The 14,472-nt window shown below is 38.3% G+C and overlaps 1 protein-coding gene across 6 annotated transcripts in view; it reads right to left on the reverse strand.

The window, feature by feature from the left end:
• The window catches only part of PDE1A (phosphodiesterase 1A), a 191,159-nt gene that overhangs the window by 160,906 nt on the left and 15,781 nt on the right, over positions 1-14,472 (reverse strand). For 2 of the 6 annotated variants that reach the window (XM_085552697.1, XM_015868291.3), the window contains exon 1: positions 2,836-2,983. The exons of the other annotated variants lie outside the window; for them this stretch is intronic. In XM_085552697.1, the coding sequence (XP_085408823.1) occupies positions 2,836-2,837 (2 nt within the window). In that variant the 5' untranslated portion in view covers positions 2,838-2,983. Of the gene's footprint in view, positions 1-2,835; positions 2,984-14,472 lie in introns of those variants that run through there. 6 annotated transcript variants of the gene reach the window in all.

Genomic DNA, 14,472 nt, shown 5'->3' on the forward strand with positions numbered 1-14,472 from the left:
GGTAGGTCAAAGTGTTATAAAGTAACTCACTTTGACACTTCTAATCAAATGTGGAAGGATCTCTTCAGGCCTAATAAAGTTTAAAAAAATCCCGAGTGGTTCTTTATCTGAAGTATCCCAGCACTAAACTTTCTCAAAATCCTACACCGGATTCAGCCAAAAATACGGACTTACCAACCTGAGGAGGTGGGGGAAAAGATCTGGCTGCCTTTCCCTTTCAGCAAAACCATTTTTAAATGCATCTCTGAGAGCTCTTCTGAGCTAGAAAGTAATCCAGACTGCAAATATCAATTAACTTGTACAATTAAGCTTTAGCAACCCATAAGGAATCACATGGGAAGATTTTAATACACCGGAGAAGCTGAGGTTAAGTGTAAGAAGTCTAAATAGGTAATAAATTGGTGAAAGGAGAGCAAAGATGGGTTTTAACCCAGGTGGGAATGCCAATCAGCAAAGATGGTCAGGATGTTAATATTTTAGTAATTACTTTTTAGTTCATATTTCATGAGTGATACTAGTTACGATCTGAAGCAAAGGAATTTATGCACATTTCACTGACAACAAAATAATTTGGCTTTTAATCTGCTAACACACAATGATAATGGTTTCAGTCTCATTTCTTTATTGTATTATTTCTTCCAGCAAAATAAATGGAAAAAACTGATGCAGTAAATCTTTTCAGACTAAACCAGTGCTAAGTCTAAACATCTACTACATTTTATTTACAAAGTTCAGAATGAATCCAGGAGGGTCCTCTGGCCTAGCAGCCTGTTGCTTTGTTCAGGGTTACACACCTCTTGTACCTCATGGTCAGCTAACAATCTTGTTCTTTTCCACACCTTCAACTGCTGGGCCATCAGCTTCTAATAGAAACATTAGTCCACAGAAGCATCGCCTTTCCTTTTTAATTATTAAATTACCTACTGTTATGACTTTGTTTTACAGCATCATGCAGTTTCTTTCCTAATGCTTACAATCAGCCTAACTTTGATTCACAAATGAATTGAAATCAGTACGTGCCTGTTTTTGCTCTATAGTTATTAATAAAAGCAATGCCAAAATCAGGCTGCAGGCTATTCTTCTGGAGTCAGGCCTGGTAATCTCACTCACACCCACTTTCCTTTAGTCTTGGTTCATTTTTGCCTCACATTTCCATACCTGTTTCATCCTAAAGATTACTACTCTTCTGTAAAAGAGAGTGGTGAATTTTGTTTTGCTGCTTTTTGTTATCACTATTTTGATAACAAAGAGGTCTGTAGTTTGTCTGTTTTACTCTTCATCAAATTCAGCAATTATCATCATAAGTTTCCAGCCTTCTGGTGTCAAGAAAATTAAATGAAAATCCCTGCTATCAGATTCCATGGCTATCAGTTGTCTGGAAAGGAAACAATTTGATCCCTTTCAGATGCAGATATTAAAGTACTTCAGTTTTCCTTCCAGATTTAGTAATAATCATTTTCAAGCAGTCATTTCTGTTAACCACCCTGGCTTTGCTTCCACATACTGTATTATCAATGTTACTAAACACTGAAGGAAAGCGTTCATTTAGTATGAGGGAAATAATCACATTATCTTTAAATTCCAATTAGAAAATGCCTGCTAACACAGAATAAAGTCAAGCAGAAAATAACATTATTATGAGACATTTAGTTTCAGATATAGATTGTGAAGCAAATGCTGTTTCTGGTGGTGAATCCTTAAACTATCAAGAAATCATCAGGACTGGATGCTATTTAGAAGTTATTTTAGCAATTAATGAGAACACAGTACTAGGAATTGCTTTAGGGGCAAAAGAATGAGCAGAGGAGAAACAGCTATTTGGTTTCAATTAAATTCAAAGATAAAGTAACAGGAGATAAAGTCTAAAGATTTTCAATTTCAGATGTACACACTTTCATTATTAACAGAACGATTTTGAAATAAACTTTTGAGATCCAAACATGTGAAAAAAACCCTCAATATTTCATTCGATCAATGGCTCTCAGACTCCTTTTCTGGTGAACGATCAAGCAGTAATTAAGCATGGCACAGGATCGATCTTACGTAAGGGATGCATCTACAGGACTGGCCATATGGTTGGGAAAACAGTGAGAGACAAGAGCTCCTTTTTGCATTTCACGGTTTTACTATCTGCATCTTTCTCTATGGAAAGAATATATTTACATACTTTTTAGCTGCAGTAAGTCATGAAAGTGCATATCTACACAGAAAGGTAAGTACACCCGAAGTTCTCTACCATCCGTTTACCTCTTTACCTCTGTCACCTGTAGACCTAAACAGCAACTTTAAGAATATTACTGAAGCTCTCTGCACAAATGCAGACTATTGCTGTGCATTCTTAGACCAATTTGCCTGATTTTTATTACTACAAATATGGTATTTCTAATCATTTTCCAGAGGTCTACCACTAAAGAACAGCCTGTGCGTGATGGCCAAGAGCCTGCCAGTAGCTGAGCATCTGTCCTTCCCCATCGTCTCTTTGTTTAGAGAACAGCCATCAATGACAAGGACTAATTATGAAGTTGCTCTCCAGAGACAACACACAAAGAGCTGTCCAGAATCACAACAGACCTAGTCTACCAACATAGTAATGGAGCCCAGGCCAACTCATTACTCACTGTGTACAGAAAAGGAAATAAATAACAGTCCTGTGACTATCTGAAGGTCCTCCACCTGAAGATAAGCCTGTACCCATGCTGTGAGTGCACTGAATTAGACAGAAGAGAATATGAAGATCTTTCAGCAGTGATGGACAAAGCCACCATAAAGGGCAGGTCCTGTCCCTGTATCATCATGTCTGACAATACTAAAGGCAAAGCTAAAAGTCATACTTACATCAAAAATGGCTCACTAAAGCAGCAATTTCACCAGTCTTGAATTTAGGATAGAAAGAAGATAGACCACAGCCCACAGTATGAGATGAGAAGATGGGAGCGGTAGAGGTGAAGTGCTCTCTAACAGCAGGAGTCCCTGAAAACATTCTGTCTGACTCATTTGGAATCATTCTTAAGCTGAGCAGAGAAAACTGAGTCATAGATGACTCATCCATTTACCAGATGGGAGGAAAGCATATATGAAATTTGGGACTGCCACTTGCTGCACAGTGTATCATGAGCTGCCACTGCTTGAGCCGTGAGTCAGCTTCTCCGCCACAAAACAGGGAAAACACAGAGCACTGCATGCAGAAGCAATGCACATTTCAACTTGCTGGCTGGTGCCCTCATTGAAGTGTACCACAAAAGGTGTACAGAGGTGTTTACAACATGCTGCTGCTGAACAAGCACAAATATTTACTGGTCTTAACTATATCACAGCTAACAACTTTTACACAGTTGAAACAGGTAGCAGAAAAATCATTTTGTCACACTTGCTATGTTGCAGATAGCTTCTTAACCATTAAATACATAGAAGCATTTTGCAACCAAAGCAAAAATGCTCATTAGAAGGTGGGAAGCAATGCCAGAAATTTGTAACCTCTCCCCTGCTGTTCTAACAGAAATTAAAAAAAATCAAGGCAGAGACAAGGCAATAGGTTCATTTTCAGTGGTACTAGTCAAGTTTTGGAATTATGTACTTCACCTTTAATATCAGAAATCTCAGATAATAGAAGGACTTCAGGCTGTAGATTTACATCAATCTCTTAATTTGACTGCACATTTTCTGCACTGAAAGCCTCTTTGAGCTGCCTGTGTACATACTGAAAAGATCATAACATCCAATTTAATCCCTGAATCACTAAGCAGTTTGCTCTTGAGACTGGAACGCTATAAATCAGCTTCAAATTGACATTTAAAAATACCTCTTGATTCTGGTCTGACATCCAGCAATTCAAGATTAGTCAAAGGCCCATCAGCCTTGTACTATTTTTTTTTTACTCACTGATGTCATAAGCTTCTCAGTCAGATGTATCTGTAAAAACTTCTGTTTGTTAGACTCAGGCCCAAGCATTCCAGACTACCACCCGAGTAACTGCACCAGCATCCTCAGCAGTGGGTTATTTTGAGGCTTTCGCAGAACAACACAAGTTTGACACATACCTGACCCAGGTGCTAAAGGTACATCTTGGGAATTAAAAGTATTAGGGATCCAGGGTGTGATAGGTGCTGGTTTAGGCCAGAATTCCAACTGCAGTTCATTGCGGGCACAGTTCACTGTGGGTATGTCCTTCTAGTCATGGTATGGTTACCCTATTGTAAATATTAAAGGGATTTTTATCATTCCAGTCCAAACCTCCACATCGTGACTTGTCACAGCCACAGTAATCAGCTTAGCATGGGTTCTGGTATCACCTAAAGTACTGTAAGACTTGGGAGTTATTTACAAGAAATCTTTATGCATTACCTGATATAACTGTCATGGTCTGCATTAGCAGTCAAGTAAATCTAGCTACTCACGTTTTCAGGTTGCAAGGAAAATTAAAATTACAATTTCTGCTGGTCAATAACACCAAATAATGTTGCATATATTTAGTCAAGTGCAAACTACTTCCTAAGGAAGGTCAACACTGTTACACAACATTTTTACCTTCTTTCCACAGAACACATGCAGTAAACCGGTATTTGTATGTATTAGTTCCTTTGATGGCACAACAACATAGCTATAAAGCAGTGGGTTTCCTTACATGAAAGCAACCTCCCCCCCTCCCTCCACATGGTACCAGCCTGCCATCTAACACAAGAATCAACACCTATCAAACAATGCGCATATGATAATTTAAAGGAAGATATTAAAGAGCATGAAACAAAAAATTCTTCTGCTTGAAAAAGATTCCATGTACCAACACTTGAAGCAGAAATATTGCTTCTACTTTACATTTAATAAATAATGTTTGATGCCCAGAAATACATTAACATTATCACTGAAGAGCCTTCCCCAGCCTTTCTTCTATGGGGATAAATCCACACTAGAGATTTCCATGCTAAATATTTTAAATATTTGAGTAAAACTTGATTCAAGTCAACTCTCCATTGTCTGAATGTATTTGCTCATCATGCACAGGAAAAAAAAAAAAAAGTTCTCCATTCAGAACAACAATTATGTTAAGAAAAAAACAAAACTATTCACTTTCATTGTTGAAAGAATACTTTGAACTTGCTAGAGTTCTCTCCATCCATGTCTTTGGGAGATGGATTTTTTTTTTCCTGTATATACAACTGCAAATCTGAAGCCTGAATTTCAGTTAAGTCATCCCCCACTTTCTTGTGGTGGCTAATTTCAAAAATATAATATTCAATATGGGAAGAAATAACTACAGCTACGGTGCTCAAACACAGCAACCTTGATCAGAAACTTCCATGTAACTCCTTAAAAACTACCCAGCCAGGTTGATTTTGGTCTTTCATTCAAAGTCTTTCTGGACGGGGACCCACAAAGAGATAGAGAAATGTGATATTCATGGATCATTCTTGTCAAAAATATGTACCAAGCAAATTGAGACAGATGGCCCCAAGCTTTCATTCAGTGCTTCAACTCTTTTCTATACAGATACTGTCTTCCCCCCCCCCCCCCCTCTTTGCCCCCCACAAAAGACTGAGAAGCAAACAACACATACAAATAGTCTGCCTTTATTGGCTACTAGCTGCCTTGTGACTCGGGAAACGCACACCACTGAAGACTTTTATTCAGCCTTCATTTTAAGCAATAAGGTCTCTCTAATTTAAGTACGCTTAACAGTCTACTCCTGAAGTATCCAGAAGTACAGGGTCTTATTAAAGTGCAGAGTCTGAGAGCAAGAATTCTATAAGGTACTGGTTTATTGCTCTCTCATTGATCCCTACTTGCAAATCAATTACACTGCTTGGTGCCTTATCTTTATCTATGAAAGACTTAGATTCAAGAATTTCAGAATCCACATGTAACTCTTGGGAATGAAGTATGAGAATAAACATGCTTTTGAAGTGTAAGTTTTGCAAATAGAGATTTACAGAAACCGTTGTAATTACCATTAATTTCTCTTTGACTGCTAAAAACAGTAGATTAACAAAATCTTAAAGATTCACTGACAGACAACACTTATTTGACAAAAGTGACACCTCTAAAAGAACAGTGATCAGAAACTCCTGAAAGAATTGAAGCTTGAGTTTGACTGTTCTCCCACAGAAGACAAGCCAATAATTACTGAATTTTCCTCACTTTCAATTTGAGGCATGAGTGGTTGCAACCTGCTTTAAAGTTCCTCTTTAAGTTTCCTTGAAGAGTGGAGTAGGTTTCACCATAGAATAGGTACCATAAAACCTGACAGTGGGAGCCAAATTGTCTACTGTAGCTATCTGGAATGAGCATGTGCTGCTCAGATTAAATGCAATCCTTCATACAGCCAGAGAAGATATGTAAAGTTACAGAGGATCTAAGGTCTCCTACTGTTGATAATGACTCATATCCTGTATTTTTCACATAAGACAGCAAGTTCCAGCTATTTTTGGTACAACCCATTAAAAATTTCTTTTCATGAAGAAAAAATGCTGTCAGCTGCCATTCAGAAGTTGAAGTAGGAGGCCAACTAGCATGCTACAGAAATTATCAGAGAAAAATACTATAATCACAAAAGAGCCAAATGTTTCCTCTTCAGCCCTTTGAGATAGCAGATGCCTAGTCATAAGCAGAATCTTTTTTCTTAAGATTTTGCTCATACACAGATCACCATAGGGGGGAAAAAGTACAGAAAAATGTGGTACAACCGATTTCCATCTATTCCATTCTATCCTATATATTCTCATGGATATATCAACTCCTCCCCACATACTGCCCCCAAAACACAGAATGAAAGTGGATATGCCTTCCCTGCTCTTGTACTGGATGGCAAAGGAGCACTGTGTGTACACTGTGTGTACATGCACTTGCCTGCTGCTGATTCATGCTCTGTTCAACATCTTCCACACAAAAGGGAGAGTACTCTTTAAAGGCAAAGCTATGGTTTAGGGTAGTTTTATTAAAGCTTTACCAGTCTGATCAAAGAATTACTATTTGTCTCATCAAAATGTGATATTAACATTAATAGTTCAAATCCTACTAAGTCAGAGCAGGTATATACAAGCTCTCTGCTGTTTGTTTTTTTCCCTGGTGTTATGATCAGCCTTATACTACCCCTTTGGGTCACATCTGCATAGGGGGAAGTTATGGTGAGATTTCAGTGTCCCAAATCTTCACAGGGAGGAACAGTGGAGGAGAGGTGATGTGGTTTACAGTGAGGCAATGTGGGTGGCACTGGAGTCTCCTTTCAGCAAGACTGTTTCTTACTCCTCAATCTATAGGTCATTTGGGACTATTTTTATATTTTCTAACAAGTGTTTGCACCTTTTTCACTATTAGACTAAAAGTCTACCTTATATCTAAATTCACCAAATACATTGTATTTCACATGTATCAGCTATTTGTTCTTTTTTACACTTACAACCAGTCTTCTCTGCTTTCAAGTACCAGTAGCAGAATTCTGACTCTGTCTCCAGTACAGTCTTGCACTGCTACTTTCAAGGTTTCTGTTAACATTCAGTGCCTGGTCTGAAAGGGCTCCTTGCACATCACATATAACAGATGTCATGTATGCTTCACTGTGTTATTTGCAGGCAAAAACACTGCAGCTTGAGACACCTTACAGCACATTTGCTGGTCATTAGGAATGAACTGAAAACCTATCTGAGTATTCACTGGTATCATTGTTTTAAAGCTAGACATCATGGCAATAGCAAATATCCCACCAACAGTGCTGGCAGATGAGAAAATATTAAAGCTCAAAATTACACAGATTATCACATGCACCTGCAGAGTTTGACAGTGAAGTTTATGTATTTACTTCAGTAATCAGCAACACAGGAAGACAGAAATACAACCATTTCTGTTGGAACCAAGACAAGCGTAGAGTGCAAGGCTTACACAAACACAACTAAATGAACAATCACTACTCATTCTATAGTCACATAATGCACTTCACAGTATTACATATGAAGAGCCTCAAAAATTTGGCATGGCCAGCTTCCAGGAGACATTCGTTTGTGGCATGGCAGAAACCCTAAAATAACCATACTATTTGTCAGACTTGCACCAGACTTTGACAGAGGGCTAGAACATTGGTCTCTCCCTCCTGAAAATCAGACGCCCATTTCTGACTGCTGCCACGTGCAAAGGATTTGTGACATTGCTAAAGCTCTAAATGATCATTCCTTCACAACAATCAAGCCTGTCACCATTGTCAGGATTCCATAATAATAATTTGGCTATACTTCAAGCACATCCTTCAGCAGTCCACCCAAGCATGCGTCTAATACTAGCCAAAGTGAACAAAGAAGCTAGCTGCTGTCCCCAACACACACAGCTTCAGCAGAGCTTTCAGTTCCATTTCTCAGAGTCTGAAAACAAAGTAACTGCATGTCACACTTAAACAGCACACCAAAAAACAAGTAGTACACTGGTGGGTTTGTGGACTGTGAACCACATAAACAAGAGCTAACTAGGGCTTACACACTATGCCAAGTACTTTCTGTGCCAAATATCTAAACCAGGCATTCCAAGGAGCACTCCCAAAAAAGCCTTTTTCTCTTCTCCCAGTTTCTAGTAAATCAAAGATAAGTGTAGTTTGAAATTGTGTGAAATCTTATAAAAATCACATCTTGAAGCTCTTAGCAAATCCATAATGAAGTTGGTAAAGAATGGAAGTCTTTATTATCAAACTGTACACAGAATCAGTAGTTAGGTCAAGAGTCAGAAATGAAGTTCATTACATCTATTGTATATCTTCTTATGTGTTTTTAAATTCTACAGCACATATTTGATGATATTTAAGCTCTTTTCCAAGCAGGTGATTCTATATAATGTTAGGTCAAGACTAGACAAACTCCTAATGGGTCTTGAGGGTAATCAAGAAGTTGACTCTTGGAATGATAGCTAATTTTCCAAAGGATACAGCAAACACTCTTTCAGAAACAATACCAAGCTACTCTCTTCAAACAAATAACAACTTAGATTCCAGCAGTCAAAAAATAGTAGGGGGGGGGAGGGGAAACAACAAAAAACAGTTAAATAAGAACTAAGCTGTAGCAACTTAAAATAAAAGCTGTTATTGCTGTTTAATTTCAGTTGTGAACCAACAATTTAGTGGTTTATTTAAAAGGTTAAAAGAAATTTCTAGGTAAAAGTGCTGGCTTTTCCACTGTGCAAGTAGAATATTAAATTTTAATTGATTCCTTGTTTTTTCAGTTGTAATTTGACAGATTTATTGTATCCAGATGCTATACACTGTTCATATTTCACTACAGATACAACACAGCTCCCAGCTGTACCATTTTCTAGACTTCAAAGTAGTCCCTGATTGCTGGGGGATGGTTTACGAAATCAAAATAGTCCTTTAAAAATATCATCATGCAGTAAATTTTACAAGGACTGAGCTTCAGTTGTGTAGGAAATCAGGTGCTAGGAGACTTGAGAATAACACTTATCTCCCCATAGTATTGTACTGCCACCATCATTCCCACTGGAGTCAACAGGAACTGTGTGAAAAATCAATAGAAGGGCATTATCCTCTGATTAAATCTCTTGGAGATGATGTATATAGTAAAAGAAAGAAAACAAAACACATCCTTTAAGATCAGTATAAATACAGTCCAGTATCAGAATTACCATTTTCTTGCTGCAGAAATACTTGCACAGAGTTGAGGCTGGAATGGACTCCTGAGAGCACCCACCAGCCCTGCAGAAGGTGGATAGGAGATATCACCACTTTATTATGGGGCCCAAAAGACAGCTACTCCATGAGCATAAAGCATATGCATTGCTTTAATCTATAAAGATATGCAAATGAAAACTGCAAATGATAGGACAAAGTAGAAAATGACAACAGGTAAGAAAGAGTTAATTTTTCTGGCTTGGAACTAAGATTATCCACATCAAAATCAGCAATGAAAGTAAAGAGAAAGGCAACTGCACTAATGTGGAAGTCAATTCTCAGGTCCAGTTGTCCATGCATTCCTGTTTCTGCTACTGAGTGAGATTCTCAACTGTGGAATAGCCACAAATGGAAAGTCTTCCTAAACCTGGATTCTTGCAGTCCCATTGTGGAGAAGAACTGATCAACAAGAGAGCCAAATAAAATGAAGTTGGAATACATACACCTTCCAATTAGAGTAATTCAGGTCAAAAAGAGGTCTTTAGTCCCACTTCCCGCTCAAAGCGGGGTCAGCTATGAGGCCAGATTGCTCAGGCCTATCACCAGCTCAATTTTGTAAAAGTTAAATCTGCACGAGGCTCCTCTGAGGTGCACATATATCAGCACAGAGCCTGGAAAATCGCCAGCGTTCCTGATTTAAAGTCTACTGCTGAACTGGAAAAATATGTTGAAATTGCCAGCACTGAGGTCAACAAAACACTTGAGGATTCAAGATGCTTCTGAATTACTATGAAACTTCCTGGATTGTGGTTACAGAATATGAATATGAAACAATGAATCCCAATCAATTTGTGCACAATGCTGGAACCCATATCACTGTGAGATGTATTTCAAATACCAGTTCTGTGCTTTAAAGAATTCCAGCTTGTATCATAACAAGAAACTTTATTACAGCAACAAAGCAATTTATGTAGCTTAGACTTAAAGACAGTTTCTAGCTCCAAATAGCTGTACAGTTTAGCCCACAGGGGCTCTTCAGCCTATTGCTCTCCTGCCCCACCAGCAAAGTAATTACACAAAAGCAAACCTTGCCTAAATTGCGTGTTTGACCAAAGCATTTTTAGCATGAGAGGAACATCAGGTGAAAACAAGGAATGGAACAGAGATGTTCCACCCAAGGCCAGAAGTGCTCCTGCTTCTGGCCAGATCATTCTGGAAACATACAACAAAATGGTTGCACAACATCTGTGAATCCTACCACACCCCCGTATCCTACCAAAGGGTAATTGCAACAGCTTCACATTTGGAAAAAATTTTGTCAGCAGGGTCAGAAACTAGTCAAGAAACATTCAATCAAGATCCTCCAGAAACTACGAAGGATTACAATAGCCCCAGCATGAAAAAATCAGATAGCATCTCAGTGTTTGCAGAATCACTAAGGAAGAAAAACAAGTGATAAAACTGTTTCAACAACAACAAAAGTAATACATAAAAATCATGCCCCAGAAATCACTGCTTTTTTTCCAGATTATGGGTCTTCTAACACAATTTACCCAAGGTATTAATAGTGGCGAGCACATAGTTCGCTTAAAACTTCCGTATCTGTTTGTTCTTCATTCAGTGCAGTGAATAAAGACCAGAGTTTGCATCCCAGAGTTGCCAAACCCCAACTGACACAGCCAGGAAACAAGGCCTTCTGTTGGTTGCAAGACACACATCACACTCAGCAGAGCTAAGATCAAGGAATTCAAGCATGGTTCATAGGATGGAAGCAACATTGTCTTGTCACCCCAAGGTGCACTGAGTGGACACAGGAGGGCAGAATCTGTTTTATCAGATTCAGGACCCTAAAGAGCTGCTGTGCCAACACACAGGTGCTGCTGATCTCACAGAGCTGCAGCTAACAAACAGTTCCTGTGTGGAGGCTCATCACCCCTGCCTAAATCCTCATAAAGAAAACCATATGTCTCAACAATCAGATAATTAAAACAGTAAGTTCCTTATTGTGCCTAATATTTTAGCAGGAAATTTCTTTCACTCTCAACAGTGCTCTGTGTTAGAGCATCTCTAACAACACATTTTGAAATTCAAGGGCTTTTGTTGCTGTGCTAGATCAAAACTAAAATTATTTCAGTGTTATTTGAAATGACTGTTTGAGCCAGGGCCCTCACATTTGGAAGAAGGATATTCAGGATAAAATTACCTATCTGCCAGAGCAAGGAGGGTCATAAAAACAGTCTGAATCAAAGGGAGCAGAATTTGAACTCAAGCCTTGAGGCATCACACAGTCATCTAGTACAGCTTTATTTCAGCTAAGCAGCTGCTATCTGCATTTACCCAAACATTTTCTTTCATGTCTGTTGTCTTGTACTAATTTGTTGATCTCTGGAGTTAATCACAGAATGGCCCAGGTTAGAAGGGACTTTAAAGATCATGAATCTCCAACCATCCTACCACAGGTAGGGTCCAGCCTCCACATTTAATAGTAGACCAGGCTGCCTAGGACCCAATTCAACCTGGCCTTGAACACCTTCATGGACAAGGCATCCAATATTAACATTTTGAACACAGTCATAACATGTGATGTCAGGTCTCTGTTGATATTGATGTAATTTAGAAACATCCATTTTAACACAATCTTCCCATTCTTGCTGCCTTTAGGATGATTTCTGTTCTTAAATATAGTGCAACTTAGTTCTGAATTGACTTCTTACGTAAAAACTTCATCTTTCCATCTCACATGCAGCAAGACTGCAAAAAAAGAAATTATAATTGCCAACTCTAAAATTAGCAATGCATGCTTCTTTCCTACAAACAGCGTTGACAATGCCATGCACAACTTTTTGGCTCATTTGGTAACTGCAGCTGACTGTTCAACTCCTACTGCAGGTCCAGTGTGTCTGCGCTACCTGAAGGTTTCAGAGAGTAAATTTTCTGCTGTTGCCATATGCTGGGATAGTGTAAGGCAGCTCAGACACAGGGCACTTAGGCACACTTACAAGCTGTAGTTTAGCTGTTATGATGCAAAATTTCTACTAAAAAGCTGCTAACTCACTGTTCAAACTAACTTCTCAAGCCCTTAAGATATCTTAAAGAATGAGGTAATACTGGTAACATTCATAATCGCTCTCATTAGGGATCATGCAGGTAGGCAAAGGAATGAGAATAACCCATGAGTGCACTGCAGCTCTTTTGATACTAAACTACCCTCCCATCAAAACACTTTTTTGTATCACCACCCAGAAACACACTAAAAATTAAGTTTAAAAAAAAAAAAGAAAGCACTAAATATTTCTTGCAAAACATGCCATAAGCTTTTCTCTTCAGATGTATGAAGCAGGAAGGGCACATTTTTAGTAGCACCGTGAAATTCATGACTAACAGAGAGTAAAAGCAAATGTTTTGTGAAGTTTGAGAATACGCCATGCAAATAACCTTTCTGTTTTCCAAGTAGTAAAGCTGTAAAAACACTTGAACTGTATAACTTTTGGCAATGACCGCCTCTAAAGTTCCTGCATTTAATCATCAACATGATGCTTCTCATACTTTCTTTTGTTGTACTGGTGTTTCGTTATTTGTTTTTCCTGGTATAAAAATTCTCCAATTCTAACGAAAATATTCATAACTTTGTCTTCTAAAACGTCTTTCTTCCTTCTCCTTCCCCTTAAAAATATACAAAGCTCACATTAATCCCAAAACTAGAAAACTGATAATATCTAATGGGGAGAGTATAAAGCAGGAACATAGGAGAAATACATCCTGAAACAAAACAATCTAAGATTCACTTACAAGCAGGTTCCAAATGTTTGGATTTTATCCCACATCTTTTCAGTTGATTGTGTCTAACTGTTTATATACCCAAAAACAAGAACAGAAACAGCATCTAGCAATAACTGTTATCAATGAACTATGCATATTTCACATAGGCTGGTGATGAATCATGTAGTTCATAAAAATGTTGTTACATATAAAGGATTAAGGATTTCTTGCTTAAAAGGATTATCATTATCTACATGAAGTACTGCATTACAAATACTGCCTGAAAACAAGAGTACCTAAGGCTCCTACAGTTAAATTGAGGCCCTATTATTCATTCTGCCTACCAAAACATAAGAATGTCTCTCACTCTCTAAAAAAGGAAAAATATATGCCCCTGAGTAAGCTCGTATTATAAGGATACATAAATTGAATGAATTATGGATTTGGCAAAGAATCAGGAAGTCTTAAGAGGATTTCCAAGCAACAATAAATTGCTAGTTAAAGAAAGCAAGTCACATACAGGCATCACTTACATGTTTTGATAGAACAAAGATAGTAAATACTTCCATTATTGTAGCATTTGCTTCTTTTTCAGCCTTTTTATTTTTTAAAACTTGGAATTCAGTTCTGCCTACATTCTGTCACTTAAAGATGAAGGCTTCCCTAAAACATTCCAACCTTTTCACTTACAAAAAAAAAAAAAAAAGGTTCTAAAAACAAATATTAACTTGGTAAATGCTTTCTTGAGCATACAATGAGAAAATACCCTTGACTTTAGCAACGAAAATAAACCTTTCAGCTCCTGCTTCCCCTGTGAAAGCAGCATCCCAGAAAAGGAGTAAGCAGCTCTGGCAGGCATTGCACCTACTGCAAGAGAGCATCTGCAAGCTGACACCACAGAGCAGCAGGCATTTGGTAACTCATTGCTACAGAAGGCAGCAGTTCTTCACTTCCAGACCAGCTCCATCACACATCTGGCCACATGTTTGTGAGATCAGATGCAGCACTTCTCTGAAGATATGTTCAGGAGGTTGACAGGTAACACTCTGCATGCTGGTATTGACTAATAAACCCGTCTGCTCTAAAACATACCTCTTGCTTGGACCTATTACCTTCAA

The sequence above is a fragment of the Coturnix japonica genome, chromosome 7 (assembly GCF_054131305.1).
Source record: "Coturnix japonica strain WE chromosome 7, WE-NBRP24, whole genome shotgun sequence".
NCBI lineage: Eukaryota > Metazoa > Chordata > Aves > Galliformes > Phasianidae > Coturnix > Coturnix japonica.